General features: G+C 33.5%; 1 protein-coding gene across 1 annotated transcript in view; it reads left to right on the forward strand.

Moving 5' to 3' along the window:
- The window catches only part of Wdfy3 (WD repeat and FYVE domain containing 3), a 240559-nt gene that overhangs the window by 164470 nt on the left and 54814 nt on the right, over nt 1-21275 (forward strand). Inside the window, exons 22-32 of the mRNA XM_047566015.1 lie at nt 219-400; nt 2542-2773; nt 4080-4240; nt 6382-6493; nt 8243-8433; nt 10271-10423; nt 13559-13632; nt 13716-13877; nt 15196-15290; nt 18447-18567; nt 18781-18998. Coding sequence (XP_047421971.1) covers nt 219-400; nt 2542-2773; nt 4080-4240; nt 6382-6493; nt 8243-8433; nt 10271-10423; nt 13559-13632; nt 13716-13877; nt 15196-15290; nt 18447-18567; nt 18781-18998 — 1701 coding nt within the window. The remainder of the gene's footprint in view (nt 1-218; nt 401-2541; nt 2774-4079; nt 4241-6381; nt 6494-8242; nt 8434-10270; nt 10424-13558; nt 13633-13715; nt 13878-15195; nt 15291-18446; nt 18568-18780; nt 18999-21275) is intronic.

A 21275-nucleotide genomic window follows, 5' to 3' on the forward strand; every position in this document is an offset into this window, starting at 1 on the left:
TATAATTGTATGTACTTTAGCAGTTGAAAGCAAGCATAGATGCCAGGCTTTATTTCTTACTATAGATACAGTTATTTAGTGAACAGGAAATCTTCATGTGCATCATCATCTTTTTATTTTAACTTAAAAATTAAAACATGCTGACCTGAATATGAATTGATATCAGAACAGAGAGGATACTGGCAAAAGTTTTATACATCTTTCCCCCACTATTTTAGTTGATGATTTTAGTGAAGAATCCTCTTTTTATGAGATTTTGCCGTGCTGTGCCCGCTTTCGATGTGGAGAGCTTATAGTTGAGGGACAGTGGCATCATTTGGTTTTGGTGATGAGCAAAGGCATGCTGAAAAACAGTACTGCAGCCCTCTATATAGATGGACAGCTTGTTAACACTGTAAAGGTAAGCGTATTACACTTTTAAATGTATCAGTTTGCAAGATAGCTTAAGTAGGTGGTGTGTGTGTGTGTGTGTGTGTGTGTTGGATGTGTGTATTTAGCAGAATTATTTTTTAATGTTTTTATTAGTACATTATAATTATACATAATGATGGAGTTCATTTTGACATATTCAAAAATGCATATAACATAAATTGTGGAAGTGTTTTTAAGATTACTATCTTAAGTTGATCTTTAGTTCCTATTTAAACAGTATGTTAGGGTCATGTGACTGACCAGCTCTTATTATTTTATTAAGAAGAAGAGAAAGGAGAGAGATTATAGGATCTTAAAGGAGTTACTGACTTTTTCAGCCCTTGAGCCTTGACTACTAAATTCTTTTCCAACTAGAGATACAAGTTGCAGGATGTCTAAGTAAACTAAATACAATACTTTGTGACTTCATTGTTACCATTCTGATTTAATCCAGAAGACTGTATTTCTTGAGAGCTGAAATTGCTTTTTCTTTGCTTTTGATCACCTAGGTTAATCCCTGATAATAATTGTAGGTATACGTAAATAACTGTGTAAGCAATCCTCTAGATTGCTGTACTTTTGTATTTAAAACAAAATTGAAGTAACCAGTAAAGAATCAGGTGAAGTTCTGTTTTCCAGATCACTATGAATGTTGCCCCAGATTGAGCATCTCTCATCCAAAAATCCAAAATGCTCTAGAATTCCAGAACTTTTTAAGTACTAGCATGATATGTGAAAAGTTTCAAATTTCAGAGCATCTAAATTTCAGATTTTCAGATTAGAGATGGCCAACCAGTAAAGTCTATGAAAATGTTCCAAAATCTGAAAGACTCAGAAATCTGAAATATTTCTGATCTCATATATTTTGAATAAGGCATACTGAACTTGTACTTACTTTCTACAGAACTCAACTAGCAAGCTCTTAATATTCTTCAACTTTAAAAAAGGTCCTTCTTAATGATATCATTTAAAACAGTAACAAAGGGAAAGTGTGTCCTTCTGTGTGAAAGCAGCAGCTTCTGTGGATACATTTCCTTCCTTATGATAATAACGTTTCATTGTGACATTGTGTTTCATTATGATAAACCCTAAGACACATTCCATAGATAAAATTTTTTTATTTCTTTGTATACATGACTATGTTCAAACTGAGATTGTAGATTGTCTAGTAGGTTACTTCTTATTTTTACCATCACTAAAAATAAAAATGTCCTCAGTTTCTAGAGTTGAGGAATAGGAGATTTATCATGATACATTTACATCATGTTCATTACTATCCCTGTGAGTAGTCACTGTTTTGTGAAATCAAATTAAATTCACATGTTGGTCTTCACAGTCATGTTTTGAACATCACCTAGGACTGTTCTTTTATATATAGAATCATCGATGTGATCTGACAGTGGGATGATGTTATGACAAAACAAGTCAATGGAAATGTCTCTCATTCTATTAGGTGGAAAGATGCTTGTAAAAGAAGCAACTTCATTTCCTTTTATCTTATACCCTACCTAATTATAGATTTGCTATAAATTAATTGATGGAAGTTAGGCACCTTGTCAGTAAACAGAAGTGTTATTTCAAATCTGAGAATGTCAGTAAGGGTTATTATTTTACACGGAGGCTAAAATATATGCATACAAATTATTATGTGTTCAAAGACTTCATTTTTCTAAATTTTCTCTAAGTTTTATGATTCTTCACTCCTATAAGACATTTTTCATCCACAACTTTAATTAACAGACTCACATCGAAAGTAATAACTAATTTTGACTGCATTAATACCATAGTAAGAAGCTCTCTTTTTTTTCTATCAACCCTAAAATTTCAGAGATGCATCATTAATTTGACATGCAGAACAACCAAGCATTGATGGTATTTTATGTTTAATTATTACCATTTCTAGCATTAGTTTCATCTCCTTTGAGAATGTGATAACACCTTTTCATCTGCCATTATCTGTTGTGTTAGTTACAGATCCCAGAATCTTACCCTACACTTAGGTTTCTCAACCTGTTTTTGTACATTTGTAAAGTTTGGTGACCTTGAAATAATGAAAATATACAGGGTGAAGTAGGTTCCTGGTAAAAATGTTTTTCATCATCTCATACCTTTGTTTTGTCTGCTTTGTAGCTTCATTATGTTCACAGTACTCCTGGGGGTTCAGGCTCTGTGAATCCCCCAGTGGTGAGCACAGTCTACGCCTACATCGGCACTCCACCTGCACAACGCCAGATCGCTTCATTGGTTTGGCGCCTGGGACCTACACATTTTCTAGAAGAAGTTTTACCTCCTTCAAATATTACTACCATTTATGAACTCGGACCAAATTATGTTGGAAGCTTTCAGGCTGTGTGCATGCCATGTGAGTAACTTACTCTTAATTCAAAGTTGACTGAAGCACAGCTCATGCAGGGTAGATGTGTATGTGAATATAAAACGATACATGTTTATCTGGGAAAAGGGCCTTCTCTCCTAATTTCCCTTAACTTGATACTATTGGCCATTTTCACTCATGTTTACAATGCTCTCTTCCACTGATCATATTACTCTTACCTGATTCTTTGTCATCATGCTTGGTCATTTATTTTCCAGGTTCTCTTATTGGCTCAAAGATGTAGGTATATACCCTTTAAAAGTCTAACCTCAACCCTGTTCTCTTTCTATAATTTTGTCTATTACATGAAGTAGTTTAATGTGTTAGAAGAAAAACCAGTGGGTTTAGATAAACACATACTCTTGTGATTAGCCAGTTAACATCATTTTTCCTCATCCTTTTACTCCTGTAGTTCGTTTTTTTGTTATCCTCTCAAAAGATATATAAAATCAAAGAAACTAATAGTAAACTGAAATTGTTTTGTAGTTGCCTCTCCAAGTGAGGTTTTCCTTTTCCCTGTTCTGGTTCTACCAAGGGTCTCAGAAGAGTCAGAAAAGGTATATTGTAGAATAAAAAAAAAAAAAAATACCTATGACCAAGTAATTTGCCTTTTATTCATATTCTTGATTAAATAACATATAATAAGAGCTGACACTGAGCATGTGGTAAGTTAGTACACATGAAGGACATATTTGTTCTGGGCCCATCATATTCATCTCAGAACACTGAGTTGTAACTATCATTGTCATCCCCATTTTATAGATTAGGGAACTGAGGCACAGTTGTGTAGGCCACCCAGATTTTAAGTGATAAAACAAGATTTAAACTCAGGCCACCTAGTTCCAAAAGGAGTGCTCTTCATTAATTCCTGTGCTGTGTTGTCCAGAGGAATCTGGAGAGGCATACCTGAGGCTCTTGCTGGAGACACCAAGTGCTGTAAAGCTCACAGCCATTCCACTTGTTTTCCTTCCCTTTTTTTCTTTGAACTAGGGATATTTTACAACTTGTCAGATAAAATTAATTTTTTTCCTTCACATTATGCTATATGTTGAACATATTTTAAGAGTAAAACTTTAAATGTAAAGCCCTATGACTAAATAGTTTTTCCTATTTTCTAGTTAGAGAAATAAATGAAAAGGTGAAAATTAAGTAAAATAGTTTTTAAATTCAGCTTCCTTGTTCTACTTAAAAGATTTTCAAGTCCACCTACTGAAAAAATGATAGTAAGAATAAAATATTTGTGTTAGGACAGGGAGAACAACTGATTATTTTGAAAAGAATTATTCTTTTGTAGGTAAAGATGCAAAATCCGAAGGTGTTGTCCCTTCTCCTGTGTCATTAGTTCCAGAAGAAAAGGTGTCCTTTGGTCTGTATGCACTCTCTGTGTCCTCCTTGACAGTGGCGAGAATCCGGAAAGTATATAACAAGTTGGATAGCAAAGCCATTGCCAAACAGGTAAGCAGAAGAACTTTCCAGTAACTATGGCTGATTCTCACTGGGAAGCATATCAGAACCTCATTTGGAGTGGTTGCTGAAAATAGAGCCTGACATAGCACTGTGTTTATTTTATTTATTTATTTATTTTTAGATGATTATTTATTTAGCATCTTAATATATTCAGTATATTAAGGCCCCCAAATACATCCATATCCTAATTCCTGGAACCTATGAATATGTTATGTTACATGGAAAAGGGGGATTTAGGTTGCCGATAAAGATAAAAGTTGCTAATTGAGTGATCCTAGAGTAAGAAAATTATCTTAAACATCCAGATGGGCACAGTTGACTCACAAGGGTCCCCAAAGATAAAACCAAGGTAGAAAAATATGAGTGATACTATGCAATGAGAGAATTCAAGCTTCCATTGCTTTAAAGATGAAGACGGTCCAATTAGCCAAAGAATGCAGGTGGCCTATAGAAGCTAAAAAAGGTAAGAAATATAAATTCTTTTACAGAACCACTAGAAGGAACCATTGAAATTCATTTTTTAACCAGCCACGATGGCGCATGCCTGTAATCCCAGCAACTTGGGAGGCTGAGGTAGGAGGATTGAAAGTTCAAAGCCAGCCTCAGCCAAAGCAAGGCACAAAGCAATTCCATGAAGTCCTCCCTCTAAGTAAAATATAAAATAGGGCTGGGGATGTGGCTCACTGGTCGAGTGCCCCTGAGTTCAATCCCAGGTACACACCCCCTGACCAAAAAAAATTCATTTTTTACTTCTGACCTTCAGAAATGTAAGTTAATAAATTTGTTTAAGTTACTAATTTGCTGATAATTTGATATAATAGCAATATAATGATAGTGAAGTTTTCATCCTTGGATATAGTAGTCTTTTTTTTAATACCATATTTATTTTTGGTTTTTTTATTGGACATTTTTAGTTATACATGACCATAGAATTCATTTTGGTGTAATTGTACAAGCATGGAATCAATCTTATTCTACTTAGGACCCCATTCTGATGGATGTACACAAGGGATGGATATACACGATGGTTGAATATAGTGTTCTATGATGACTAGTTTTTCTGACAACATTTTAAATGTTGTTCTATTGTCCATTGTCCTCTTGTCTTCTAGTTTCTGACTATACACTATAAATATTTCAAGTTATTTTTCTCAGGCTGCTTTCAATATTTTCTTTATATCTTTGGTCTTTTGCAGTTTGAATATGATATACCAAGCCTTTTTGAAAAGCTTGACTGGAATTCACTGAACATCTTGAATTGTAAATTGATACCTTTAACTAAATTTAAGGAATTTTCAATAATTTTTCTTCCAATTAACTCTTTCTGTTTCATCTTCCTCTTTTATGCTTGGGCTCCAATTATCGTACTTCAGTTCTTTTCACACTGACTCCCTCTTGTACTTTTTGTATTTGGTTTACCTGGCTCTTGATTTAAGCCAAAACACGTATAGATATTTAACTTAAATTTGGGAACCTGAGAATGTGTATGAAATTAAATACATGATTCATATTCTTGTATTTATATTGGCAGTTGAGAAACCCAGCAATTGCTATTTTTAAAACCATCACTCAGCAACTCTTTTATCCACCACCTCCTGTGTACCAGGCACTGTTTTGTTCAAGGAACAGCAGTGGATAAAAAGTAAATTCCTGCTTTTATGTTTCTTACATTATAGTGGAATATACTATATGTGTGTATACATATATGCACGCCTACCTGAAGGAATTTGATGTGTTTTTTTATGCATATTTTATCCTCAAACTCTGATAATTTTTGTGGATTTGGCTTACTTGGTCTGGGTGTTAATATGCTCACTGACTGGGGTGCTGTGAGGCACTGAGTGATGACATCCTGTAGATGAACCATGCCAGGCTTCGCTCAGAGGGACCCCTGGATTTAGATCCCAAGATCCCTGGTTCCCCTGGTAGATTGTATTTAACTTGTTGTGAATTTTTACTTTGGAAGTGTTTGCCCATTTAAAAAAAAAAAAAAAAAACTTCATATTAAAATATTTTGATAGATGAAGAGAGAAAATATATATTAATAATCTTATGGTTTATTTCTTTTCCCATCAAAAGAGTCAGACTATTCTTATATAATTACATTATTTTCCTTTCTTATTTTTCAGTTAGGCATTTCCTCCCATGAGAATGCCACTCCTGTGAAGTTGATACACAATTCAGCAGGACATCTTAATGGACCTGCACGGACCATTGGAGCTACTCTGATTGGATATTTGGGTGAGTTAAATTGGGTTGTTTTTTCAGACTGCTTTATTTGCCTTGAGTTTAAATTAACTTTCCTTACTCGAGGGGTGATATTTTGATTCATAATTTTTAATTCTTGACCTGTATCCCTCTTGCAGTTTTTAGAAATTAATGTACCAATCTCATATTCCAGTCAACTTTAAAAATCATAACCTTTTATAAAATCTTATTAACTTTTTCCCTCTTATCAGCACTGATGAACACTGACTATATGTGCTTCTATGATGTTTTTCAGTTAATTTCTAATGACATGTAAGATGTTAAATTCCTAAACCATTAGGGGTATGGGTATAGCTTAGCTATAGAATGCTTGCATAGCATGCATGAGGCCCTGGGTTCTATCCCTGGCCCTGCAACAACAAAAAATGCAGAACTATTGTTTATCTTCTCATGGTTTGCTTTAGCAGTAGTTTTGTTCATGAATTCTGTTAATTTAATACTGAGTTTAAAATAAGAACTTCTGTGAAATCTAACTATAATAAAACTTAGAGCTGGTATATTATTCTACAGAGCCTTATGTATGCAATCTACTTTTTAAAAAAAGTTTATATTTGGCTAGGTGGGATCTTAAGATATAATCCAACCAGTCCATCCAAAATTCAGAACCAGTCATTATCCTTTTAATGTGCACTTCAGTATGTAATATTGGTTCCTTTGTAGATTAACAAAAAGTTGGTATAATAGTGATCCAAACCAGCAAGGATATTTATCAGTTCTTGGCAATTTTTTATTTTTATTTTGTGTAATACTGGGTATTGAACCCAGATTGCTCTCCCACTGAACTCCATCCCTACCAGCCTTTTTTTTTTTTTTTTTTTTTTTTTTTTTTTGAGACATGATATCCCTAAGTTGTTGAGGCTGGCCTTGAACTTGTGATCATCCTACCTCAGCTGCCCAAGAGTAGAGGTGCACACCACCATTCAGTCCTTGGCAATTTAATGTCCCAGTACACAAATTTTAACTTTGTTGTTGTTTTTTTTGATAATTTTGTACTGTTAAAACAGTTTTCTTTGCACTATAGCACATGATAGTTTTCTTTGAGCACTGCTCTTTGTCCATTTCAGAAATTTAGCAGTGGTGTGATAGAATGGAATGCAGTGACTGAGGACATAGGTTAGGTTTTAAGCGCTATAATCATTAGTCTTCTCACCTATGAAATAATAATACTGACCCTGATTACCGTAGAAGGTAGTTTTCAAAGTTAGGTTCTCTCCCAGATTCACTGATATTGTTACTCAGATTACTGAGTAAAGGAGAAGACTTTAATAATGGTCAGTAAAGTGCTTTGCTTGGCTTATCTGTAGGCTTCATCCCTGCCAGAGTGGCTTCTGTAACCCCTTTCCCAGTACACAGAATTCCCCTAAGTGTGTTACCCAAAGAACCTAGTAAGGCACTGTCCCCTCTGAAATGCCTTCTGTAACCTCCATATTTCTGTGTCTGTATGTTGCCCAAAGCCACATAGTGGAGACATTGGTGCTTGCTCTGAAACCCAGCTCTTCTCTACTTTCTCCTTTACTCCTGACCCTTCTCTGACAGTAGGTATATTAACATTATTGCCTTCTCCCAAACTCTACCTTTGTTTTATTTTGTTTTGTTAAAATTTTAGGGCAGAAAGATTTTCAAAAATAAAATTTACATTTACAAACTACTTAAAGATGATTTATTCAGTTCTTGTTTGTGTGGGGAATTTATTTTAATTATTTTTCACTATCTTTTAATCAGGAGTAAGAACATTTGTCCCTAAGCCTGTTGCCACTACTTTGCAGTACATTGGTGGAGCTGCAGCCATCCTGGGCCTAGTGGCCATGGCCTCTGATGTGGAAGGGTTATATGCAGCAGTCAAGGCCCTGGTTTGTGTGGTCAAGAGTAACCCACTGGCCAGCAAAGAAATGGAAAGAATCAAGGGCTACCAGGTTTGTAACCAAAAAACTTTCTTTGCCTTCACTTCACTTCAAAGGATATTCTGCTTTTCATTATTCATCCTTTATCAAAATCTGAAAGAATTCTCTTGTCCAAGTGAACTTAAAAAGTTTGTAGTTTTTATTAAAAATAGGACATGACAACTGAGAATGACTTTTCTTTTTTTTTAAATTAAATTTTTCATTTGTTCTAATTGGTTTTACATGACAGTAGAATGCATTTTGACATATTGTACCCAAACAGATCACAACTTCTCATTCTTCTGGCTGTATTGGTGCAGAGTCACACCAGTAGTGTAATCATACATGTATATAGGGTAATAATGAGTATCTCATTCCACCATCCTTCCCATTCCCACCGCCCCCACCCCTCCCCTCACTTCTCTCTACACAATCCAAAGTTCCTTCATTATTCTTTACCTCCCCTTCCCACTGCGGAACAGCATCTGCTTATCAGAGAAAACATTCAGCCTTTGGTTTGGGGGGATTGGTTTATTTCACTTAGTATGATAGAGAATGAATTTTCTTTGTTTCAGTTTATTCTTTTCTCCCTTCTCATCTAGTCTTACACACTATACCTTTGAAGTAAGCTACATTTTTTTCCACATAGTTTCGATACATTGAATATAGTTTTCTTCACTATTCATGGGGGTTAGTTTCAGGACCCCCTACACATGCCAAAATCTGTAAATTCTTACCCCCTCATGAAATGCCACAGTTTTTGTATATAATCTGTGCACATCCTCCTATAAGCACCAGATTATCTCCAGATTACTTATAATACTTAATACTATGTAAATTAAATTTTATGTAAATAGTTGTTACTCTGTTTTGTTTAGGCAATAATGATAAGAAAAATACCTGGTTTTTGGTTTTTTTTCTATGTTTTTGATCCAACTTTGAATGAATATATGGATGTAGAAGCTACAAATACTGAGAGCCAACTGTATTTTTAGATTAATGGTTTGCTTGTTTGAATTGAATGAAATAGGATAATTTTACCCCCTATGAGAGAGATTGCCAGATCAGTGATCAGTGCAACCTCTCCACTGTGGTTCCTTCCACCTCACACCCTGTCCTCCTCTATGACTCCCTTACTTGTTCAGAAGGCAGCACAGAGTAAGTGTGCCACTGCTATTCCTGAAAACCCACATGAAATTTAAAACTATGCAGCATTCATCTATACACAATCAGTACCAGATTTGGGCCAAAAAATTACTTGCAAGAAGTAATTTGAAGAAAGTATTTGAAGCAAGATTAAATCCCTCTATTACAGAGGAAACACAAATGCCTCCTACAACTTTAGCATTTGTTCATTGGTAGTGAGTATGCTATTTACTATGTTGTATAAATTTAATTTAATTATACTTTATTTTTATAAATTTTTTTTTGTTTTGCAACACTTTCAAAACATTTATTATAGCATTTTTTACCATGGAAAAACAGGGATATTATAAATGTTCCAAATGTATGAGAATGACTAATTGTATTAAAACCACCCCATAGAATAGCATTCAGCCTTTTAGTTATAATTATGAAGACTGTGTTGCAAAAGAAAAAGTCCTTTGGTATAGAGAAAGAGTACAAAGTCGTAAACCTATGATAGCAACAACTATTTATATTTATATGAGAATTGGAAGGACTGATGCAAAATTGGATATTTTAGTAGTGTTAGGATTACTTTGTTTTTCACATTTTCTCTAATATTGTATTTGACACAATAAAAATTAGAAATCAGCTCAGAGGCCTCATTGCTCTACATGTATTTAGTATGTGTATGAGTGTGAGTGATATGATTTATCAAAAGGCATTTGGTGTTACTTTCTTACAGTTGCTGGCAATGCTGCTTAAGAAGAAACGCTCCCTTCTTAACAGCCACATCCTCCATCTAACTTTCTCCTTGGTGGGAACTGTTGATAGTGGACATGAAACCTCCATTATTCCCAATTCAACTGCTTTCCAGGATCTGCTTTGTGATTTTGAAGTATGTATATAAACATTGGATGGTAGTATGTAGTCAATGAATCCATTTTCTAATTTTGTATAATAGATTTAAGTGGTTTTATCTCTAAGATGTGTTTAAAGTTCTGAAATTTTATGATGCTTCTACTAACATCATTTAGTAAAATATAAAGAACAGAATAATGGTCGGATTTCTTTCTCTTCAGATGTTTTCCACTCTGCAAACATAGAAATGAATTGGTGCGGTGCATATACCTAATGCTTTCCTCAAATGATTATGATAGGGCTGGGGAGATAGCTCAGCTGGTAGAGTGCTTGCCTCGCAAGCACAAGGCCCTGAGTTCGATGCCCAGTACCGCAAAAAAAAAAAAAAAAAAAGATCATGATAGAAACTTTCCTACAGTAAATAGGAATCTGGACTTGTAATTTTGGTTAATACAAGCTACATGGTAAAATATCATTCATTTTGTCAAAATAACAAGTTTTCCACTTCTGCTGTCTTATCACCCATGGAAGCTTGCCATTTCCCACCCCTGCCCGTCCTTTGAAGGCCCCACTTAATCACTCTTATCCTTAATCACTTTTTTCCTTTTAGCTCACTTCTTGTTCATCCCACTCTGCATATTAATCACTATGTAAGAAATGTGTGTATTACATCCCTGGAAAACTGAAGGATCTCTGGACTTTATGAGGGCAGAGAGTATGTCTGTCTTCCTTGACTTTGTGTCCCTGCCATCCAGAATGGTGCACCTAATATTCACAGCTATGATACAAGATATACTGTTTCTCGAATCCCAGAAAACAGGCTGCATGCCCTAATTGCTTTACTCAAACTAGATTGTCTTGCCTAGGAGGATAACTAAGAATTCATGGCCTGTACTCAGCTCTCAACCTCCATTGCTCTCAGTGGCACTTGATGTGGTTCCTTACCCTCTTATTGTGTCTCCTGCCTCTCTTGCTAGCTTTCAGGCATCACTGTCCTAGTTCTTTTGTCCCTCTTACTACTTTTAATAAAATTTTCTGACTATAAAATTTTCATTATTTTATGTAAAGACCATGGTCTCATCTCTATGGAGTTAACTTTCTAATCTAAATCTCTAAATTGACATTTGAATTCCAGACTTATTTCTTGCTTCTTTCTCAAAGCATTTCCATTTTAATGTCCCAGCACCAATACCTTAGCTGAACTTAACATCCCTCCCCAAATTAGCTCTTCCTTCTAACTTTTTTGTTTCTATTAATAACACCACCATTCCCTAGACTTGAAATTATAAAATCAGCTTCCTTCTTCCTCTCTGTCTGTAAGCAGTCTGACACTAAGTCATATAGACTCTGTTTTCACATTTCATGGTCTTCCTCTTTTGCTTTTGCTGCTATATCCTAATCTAGGCCCCAGTCAGGTCACTTCTTCCTCCTGGGATTGTTCTCAATTCTTCCTGCATTTCCTCAATCTTGTCTACCTTTGTTGTCTAGTTCTTTTTTTTTTTTTTTAAGGCATAAATATATCACTTACTTAAGAAATCCCAGTGAATTCCCTTTCCCACACAATAAAGTATACATTTTTTTAGCTTGTTATTCAGATTACTAATACCTAAACCTCTCCTTTTAGAAAGCACTTACTGAATATTTTTGAACCAAACGCTATATTAGTTTTAGCTAAAATGTATAGTCCATGTCTCAAGGTTTTCAATTCTCTAGAAGAAAAAAATAGCTGATTAAATACTTCTGGAAATACAGAGATAAGGTGTGCAGAAAGGATTGTGGAGGAGTTAAGAGGTTTGCCTAATCCAGCCTAACCTTGTTTTCATTCAGTAACTGACACATTCAAATCATAGATTAGCTTCATTTACAGATACCTGATTAAAATCTAATATGCCAACATCAAATGCAATTGCTTTACAAACTTTGGCTTCATTTCTCAGTGTCTTGCACACTTTATGACTTCATATAATCCTTTATTATCCCAAATCATAAGTAATCTATAAATATCTAATTTACCCCATTTTAAAAAGCCATTTCACAAATATAAATAATGGTTATCGCATACAAAAATTTTCTTCTATACTGATTTCCCTAAAATTTATATATACATCCAGAAAATTTTATTGTCTTTGAAGAATACACTTTGTAAATACCTTTTGACAGCATATTTCCATTTCTTCCCTCTCACCCTTTGTCCCATTGTTTTCTACATATGCTTCTAAATGTTTGGAATATCCACAATAGTTCATATTGCTTTTGTTTTAAATAATCATTTTTAAAAGGCATTTTAAAAATTCTTTTTTATTTGCCCACATATGGTATTTTTGGCACTCCTTATTCATTTTTGTTAATCCAAATTTCTATTTTGTATAATTCTTCCTTAAACATGTTTTATAGTGCCAGTCTGCTAGCAATGAATTCTATCTGAAAAAGTCTTCTTTTTTCTTTATTTTTAATGAAAATTTCACATGCAGTATAAGTCTGATTGACTGTTTTTATTCTTTTCACACTCTAAAAGATATCAGTCTCTGTTGTTTTCTTTATCTTTCTTTGGCATGGAGTTTGTCAATTTGTGAATTTGTCATTTTCATAATATTTGAAATAATATTTGCCCTTCGTCCCTTTTCTGGACAATCCCACATATCTAAGATTGCTTGAAATTGTCTCACAAATCACTAATGCACTGTCTGGTCACTTATTTTTGATATTTTTTTTCCCATATGCTTCATTTTGAATAGTTTCTGTTGTTTCCTGAATTTTTTTTCCACAGTGTCTAATCTGCTATTAATTTCATTCATATAGTTCCCATTTTAATCATTTTGTTATGTGTAGAAGTTTGATTTGTAGTTGTGGTTATCTTCCATTTCTCTCCTCATGTTCATCTTTTTTGTTACATTATTAAATATTAAACATGTGGAACATACTTATAACAGATTATTAAAGTATGACAAGTCCATCAACTGTCCTTTTACTGGCTATTTGTAGTGATTGATATTTTTCCGATGTACAAGCAGTTTTACAGGACTTTACAAAAAATAAAAATATATGAAGTGGTTATATTTAGTTAATTACATAAGTGAAATAAAATCCATAACACTGTCTTTGTTTTTGTTGGAATGACATTTTGGGAATTTTTGTTAACTTTAAATATACCACTGTTCTTTTTTTGTTATAGGTGTGGCTCCATGCACCATATGAACTTCATCTTTCCTTATTTGAACACTTTATTGAACTGCTCACTGAGTCCAGGTATTTGTTAATACCCATGTAGTTAGTTGTTCAGCTACAGAAAAGATGATAATACCATATATTAAATCTTTCTTCTCTTACAGTGAAGCTTCTAAGAATGCCAAATTAATGAGGGAATTCCAGTTAATCCCAAAGCTGCTACTGACCCTTCGAGATATGTCTTTATCCCAACCTACCATTGCTGCTATTAGTAATGTGCTAAGCTTCTTGCTACAAGGTTTTCCCAACAGCAATGATCTGCTCAGGTAGTGAACACAACTTTTGTATTTGTCTTTTAATTAACTAAAAGTACCAAAGAGATTAAGATGAATGAGATGAATGTAATTGGTTCCTGTGCCTGTATAACAATAGCAGTAATGTTAATGGCATTCATGATATTTGTAAGGCATGAAAAATGTGCAGTTCCTCAACATCTTGCTTTTATGAAGCAAAGCCCAGTAGCTGCCACCAGTGAATAATAGAATAGTGGTGAGAAAAGATGTGGAAATTAGTCCAATGAGATTGGTTAGCCTGGACATGAAGGTGTTCAGTCCCTAGCTCTCTTCCTTTAACTCTGCTAATTTTCAAGTGTATGTGGACAAGTTCTCATGTACACACACACACAAACATATACACCCACTGTGGACATGCCACTGCCATTGTATTTGGTCCTCATCACCCATACAGGTGCTGATACTCGATTGTTGCATATTCACACATCTTTTACGATGCAAATATTATTTTGCTGAAAAAAGAAATATGGTTTAGGCATATTTATAGAATTTCTGCAGAAATGTTCTTATGTTCATATTATAATCCCCTTCTAAACTAAAAATGGGAGAAAAACTACCTAATCAAAGTATTTTTCAAGTGGAAATCTGCTTGAACTGAACTTGATCACCACTTCTCTTATAACTTCTCAAGTATTTCAGGTGAAATCATACCCATTTATTAGGTTATTATCAGTAGACTAGTCTCCAGTCACTCACTTATTTTTATGTACCTTGAAAGCATGCTTTTAACTTGGCAACATTTAAAACTGGAATTTAAGAATTCATTTGGAAAATTGTAATTATCATAATCGCTGTTTATTTACTATTTATCCTAGCATTGTAATGATTGCTTTGCTGAAATTATCAATGTTTTTAAGTCTTTTCCTCCTTTATAAATAAAGAAATGAAAGCCCAGGAAAGCTAAGCCATTTGACCCAGGTCACACGATTAAAAGGTGTTAGAGTTGGTATTTGATCCTTGCCAGTATTTCCAGATCCCAAATTAACCACAAAGTCTACAGCGGATCCATACAGTTAATGTTAGAGCATTTTAACTTGAATCAGTCATGTTTGGCTTTTAAAACCATTTGAGCTAGTGCATTAAAGAATCATACTTCTAAAGAACTATATTTTTAAAGCATTATAGTTTATACTGCTATTGGGGATGGTTGAAGAGGAAGCAAGCCAAGTATAGTCACTTAAAGATCAATAAAAGTTAAAAAGAATTAGTTTTTCATTTTTTTATGTTTTGCTGTTTCTTTGAAGGAAAGGAAAATAAAATCCATAACTTTATTTTTTTCTTTTATTTGAAGGTTTGGCCAGTTTATTTCTTCTACTTTGCCAACCTTTGCAGTTTGTGAGAAATTTGTAGTTATGGAAATAAATAATGAAGAGAAACTTGACATGGGTGAGTGGATCCTAGAATTTGGAGAAGATAATGATGAATTAATTGCTATGCCCCTTTCTCTTCTGACACAAAGAATATTTGAATTATATGTCTTAATGTTATATAACTTTTCTTCTTACATTTTTTGATCTTTCACAGATACATTTTTTATATCAGGCCCATACAATGTGTGGAAGTATCACATTGCCTATAAAATTTAATACAATGTGAATTTTACTTTAAAACTAAAATGCTTTGTATTATTATTCATAGCAATGTTCCTTTAAATAGCAAATGCTTCTAGTGTAATTTTAACATTATTTGATTTTTAATTATACATATATCTTCAGAAATGTAATACTTGGCTAAAAATGAATCATATCCATGTTATTATTAGTTACTATTAATTTCATTTCCCTGTTTAATAATAATCACTGAGATAAAGAACACTTTGCTAGAATCATTTTATGTAAATATAATATAAAATTGTTAAGTTGTGAAAAACTCTAATTTTTGCTGAGTTGATGAAAGCAAGTTTTTCAGGAGGTACCCATTTTTCCTTCTCTATTTCCATACATTTTTCTGTTGTATATTCTAGCACAGGAAAGTTGACTAGAAAGCACTGAAAGACTCTTTTAGTTTGATCTTTGAAATTAAACTCAATCTTATACAGTTGGCTCTACATATCTCTGGGTTAAACCTGTGGATTCAACCAACTGTATATTGAAAATTTGGGGGAAAAAAATTGTACCTGTACTGAGCATATACAGACTTTTTTTCTTGTTATTATTTCTTATGCAATACTATATAACATATAACAATTGTTTACATAGCAGATATTTAAGTAATCTAAAAATAATTTGAGATATGTGGGAAGGTTTGCATAGGTTACATGCAAATAGTACATTTTATATTGTGTATTTTGATAAATACAAGAGATACTGTAACCAGTTCCCTTTGGATCCTGAAGGGTGACTCTGTTCATTCTCTGTTACATTATTCCAGACTCATATTATGTACATGATCTTTTTTATATTCTCAAAACCCTATCCACATAAAGGGTGGAGATGTACCGAATGTCTTACTCCTTGCAGAGATGTTCTCTGCATTGGCTCTCCTGCTCTGAGCACTGCCTCCCCTATGCTTCATGAATAAGAGAGAGTGGTGAGGTCATGATTGTCAATAGAAAGATCAAGAGATTTGTAAGACTTTGTGATTTGCTATAGATCACAGAGTATGTTGGTGACAGATTCAGGACTAGAACATAAGACCCCTGATCAATTACCTACTGCCAGTTCATTTGAAACAATGTTGATACTTGTTTGTGAAAACAAATTAGCAACGAATGAGAAGAATAAATATTAAATCAGTGGACTAAACTCATTGAACACTTAAGTTTTCTATATAATCTCACAACCACACTGTGATGTAGGTACTACTATTCCAATTTTACAAAGGAGGAACCTGTCTCCTAGAAAGATAGAAGTAAGAGAAACTTATAAGGTCATAGCAATAACCATATCTGAACCCAAATGATTCAAACCAGCATTCTAAGCTTTTAACCTACCCTACCATATGCAAAGATAGTTCTAAGTTTTGAATTAATATAAGCTGAGTAAATTATGAATTAGAAAATAAAAATACTTTAAAGACTGTTGAAAATATGTAACACATTTATTAAAACAGATGTGAGAAAAATATTTGTCTACTCATTATAGTTTTTACTGAGCATCAGATTCAGTACTGACAGAATTGTGGTAAAATCCTCCTTGACATTACGAGTACAGTGGTTGAATGTATAAATTGGTAAAATTTTCTGTTGCTCCACCAAGTTGTTTAAACTAGTATTCTCATCACTTTATTGCCATTTGAAATAACAGAAGCACATTGCTACTCTGGTTGGTGAATGATATATATATATATATATATATATATATTTTTTTTTTTTTTTTTGCTTTTAACTGATAACTCTATTAACTACATGATGTTCCCCAAAAAGTAAAATCACACTTTTTCTTGAAAAGATTAGACACAGTATTTTTCTAATAGACATATCTACCAAGAAAATGTCTTGAATAATGCTGAACAGTGATATGCCAATCAATACAAAATAATATAAATAGCATAAAAGGGATATGCAGTGTAGAATAAACCAACAATTTTCAGTGGGATGATATTAATCTGAAAGTTCTTTGCAGAGTTCATTGTTTTAAACTGTATTTAAAAAGTAGGGGAGACATAATTTACTGAAAAATTGACATGAAAAGAAAGAGAATTTTAAATTTCTTTGTAGAATGTTACCTTATTATGGAAAATTTTGAAGGAAGTTATTCTTACAGCAGTGAGGTCATATGATATGCTTTTGATAAGGCAGTGTGCAAATTACCAGTCTGGGCCCCTTGGAAGAGGAGGGTATTGAGTTCCCTTTGGTGAGTGTGAAGCATCCAGAATGAATAAATCACTAAATTAGCATTTTAAAAGAAAGTTCAGTAGTCAGTCCCCAAATAAGTAAAGTATATAACCACAGTAAGGTTCAGCTTGAGCATCAGTTCTGTCTACATAGAGGGAAGTGTGTGGACTGTGGCTCATCACCTGCAGCACTTCCCTAGCAGTGTAGCTGGCCTGGAAGACTGGGGCTGCCCAACGCCTGTGCTTCCAGAACTATCCACCAAGAGCCCCTAAGCTCCCGTCTTCCTCTTTTCTTTTCCAATTTCTCTTGTGCATTTGTGAGTCTTTGCCCCTGTTCTATGCTATGTAATTCTTTCTTCTATGTATTGTGTTTATTGAGTAAGTTTATGCTTCCTGTTTTCAATTTTTGAATCTGATAATTTAACTTGTCCTTCAGAAAAAAACTAGAAATTAATAATGACTTGGATGGTTAAGAATCTATAGGGTTTTACTTTTTAATATGGTCTTTATTCAGTGCCTTTCTCCCTATTGAGTAGGGGAGGGGAATATTAATAAGATAATCAAGCTTGATTATTACTAGTTTCAATGTTAGATGTAAATAAACAATTTTCAGGATTCTAAAGGGAAATGACCACTTTAATGGAAAGTAATCCTATCTAGTATGTTTTATAATAGATATATTTTTCAGGGAGATTTCAAAGAATGTGTTGGATATTTTATTCTTGTTTATCTGTGAGGGATATTCAATGTAATTTATTTTTATTTTAGGAACTGAGGAAGAGTTTGGAGGTCTTGTATCTGCTAATCTCATACTTTTGAGGAACAGACTTCTAGATATCTTGCTGAAACTAGTTTATACATCTAAAGAAAAAACAAGCATTAACTTTCAGTAAGTAAAACATTTTTAGAATCGATGGTACATTTGCTATCACTAGTTGCACATCAAGCAAAAGACAAAATTGCCACTGGCTTTATGTAGACTTTTTTTAACCCTGAAATTTATATGGTTAAAATAAAAACCAATCATATTTTTCTTTTCTAATTTGAATTCCTAATTTCTGAAATTAATTTTGTTTCTTAAAATTCATCTGTTATTGAATAGAGCTTGTGAAGAACTGGTCAAGACACTGGGTTTTGACTGGATTATGATGTTTATGGAAGAACACTTGCATTCCACTACAGTGACGGCAGCCATGAGAATTCTTGTTGTCCTGCTGAGTAATCAGTCTATTCTCATCAAGTTTAAAGAAGGACTCAGTGGTGGAGGATGGCTTGAACAGACAGATTCTGTCTTAACCAATAAGATTGGAACTGTATTAGGTATGGAACTTGTATAGTCAGCTGCTTTAAAATAAGATGTCGTATTTTGTTTTTAAGTCTTACCTACGCTCATACTCTCTAGTGTATCCAGTAACTGTTAAGTCATGAATTTTAATTAATGATAGGATGAAAAGCTTATATACTTTCAAATTCAAACTAAAGTCAGAGATAGTTTATTAAGTTTTGAAATCTCAGGGAATTGTTTATGGTTTTCTTTTTTTTTTGTAATATAGGTCCTTTCTGAACTGTAAGCATATAATTAGCAGATTATCAGTAGAACTAAATAGTAATAATAACCATTATTTATTTTGAGTTTTTACTTTGTGTATGTTATTAAACAAACATTTGCCATGTAATAACATTTCATTTGCTTTATAACTATGTGAAGTGGAAAGGCCATCATATCCATTTTACAAATTAGATATTCAAGGCATGGTGTGAATTCATTTAATACATAACTAGGAAGTGTCAAAATTTGAATCCATAACACTCATATCTGAAATATGCTTTTAACAGTCACAGTATATTACCACTCAAGTACAGTTCATTCAACATTTCAGTCAAAGTTTCTATCCTCTGTGTACTGGTTCTGTAGCTGTTTTCAACAATGAATGTTTGATTAATACTAGAAAATTAGAGTTTCCTGATTTCCTATATTAGATTTACTAGCTTATTTCTGTTCATATTAATGGCCTTACTTTGGGAAATTTATTTTCAAAGACAATGATGAAAAGTATAGATACTCAATTATTAAAGTATTTTAAAAATATGTTGTCAGGCTGAAGTTATAGCTCAGTGGTGGAGCACTTGCCTAGCATGTGTGAGGTACTAGGTTTGATTCTCAGCACTACATATAAATAAATAAATAAAATAAATGTCCATTGGCAACTAAAAATATACACACACACACACACACGCACACACACACACATGTATACATAGTCACTGTAACATACATAAAATCATATATAATTATGGTTTGTCTAACCTAAGTAGATTACACCGAGGAACTTTAGATTACGTAGAGGGAAATGAAGGAGGGGGTATGAAAAATAGTGGAGTGAGACAGACATCATTACCCTATGTACATGTATGATTACACGAATGGTATGAATCTACATCATGTACAACCATAGAAACAAATGATGTACCCCATTTGTGTACAATGAATCAAAATGTAAAAATTTAAAAAAAGAATGTCTGTTCACATATTTCAGATGGGGAAGTTAAGGGTCAGAATTTATTATGTAGTTTATTAAAAATGTAAAAGTATCAATAAGTAGATGTTTCCCACACTACTTCAGCTATCAAAGTAAATGATAAGAAAACAGCTTTCAGCTCTGTACTACTGTTATTTCACATGTGGAAGATTTCTGAGGATACCTTGTATGTAAGAAGAAGTGATACCATTTCCATTGCACTGTGAAATGATTTCTCAAGATAATTGTTTGCTTTATATATATTTTTAGTGTTCATTATAGATACTTCTGTGCTTGTGAAAATAGATCACCATTTTGAATGGGTTATGAAGAGGAATATAACCTACAAATGTGATTGTTATGAACAGTTTTTTCTGTCCTGCACCTCTTCAATAATACTAGAAAGAAGTGCTTTTCCCATGTCTGACCCACCCTGATTTTGTACTTTGAATTGTGTCTGTCTTGCATAAATACCTGCTTGTATGTTGCATATGCTGCTCTGATTCCAAAAACAGGAATCTAAATATTCAATCTAAATTTGAAGCCATTTAATTTTCCCTGAAGTAGTCAGTCTTCCCCCTTTCTCTCTCTCTCTCTCTCTCTCTCTCTCTCTCTCTCTCTTTCTCACACACAAACACACACACACATACACACATACACATTCACCTATAAACCTGTTGTATTTTGTTTTTAATTCTTACCTAAGCTCATGCTCATTTTATATATATATATATATATATATGTATACTGTGTATGTGCATATGTGTCTGTGATAAGTGTGTATATCTTTTCATTTTAATCTATTTCTCCTTGATTTGATAAGTAACCTAATGATTTTGACTTTTCAACTCACAGTTATTAGTTTGTCAATTTTTTTTTTTTTTTAAACAAAAATACTTTCCATGTAAGCCAGACGTGTTGCCACCCTTCTGTAATCGCAGCTTCTCCAGAGGCTGAGGCAAGAGGATCTCAAGTTTAAAGCTAACCAGGGCAATTTAGCAAGAACTTGTCTCAAAATAAAATTTAAAAAGGGTTGGGGACATAATTCAGTGGTAGAGTGCTTGCCTAGCAGCCAATA

This window comes from Sciurus carolinensis, chromosome 10 (genome assembly GCF_902686445.1).
Source record: "Sciurus carolinensis chromosome 10, mSciCar1.2, whole genome shotgun sequence".
Classification (NCBI taxonomy): domain Eukaryota; kingdom Metazoa; phylum Chordata; class Mammalia; order Rodentia; family Sciuridae; genus Sciurus; species Sciurus carolinensis.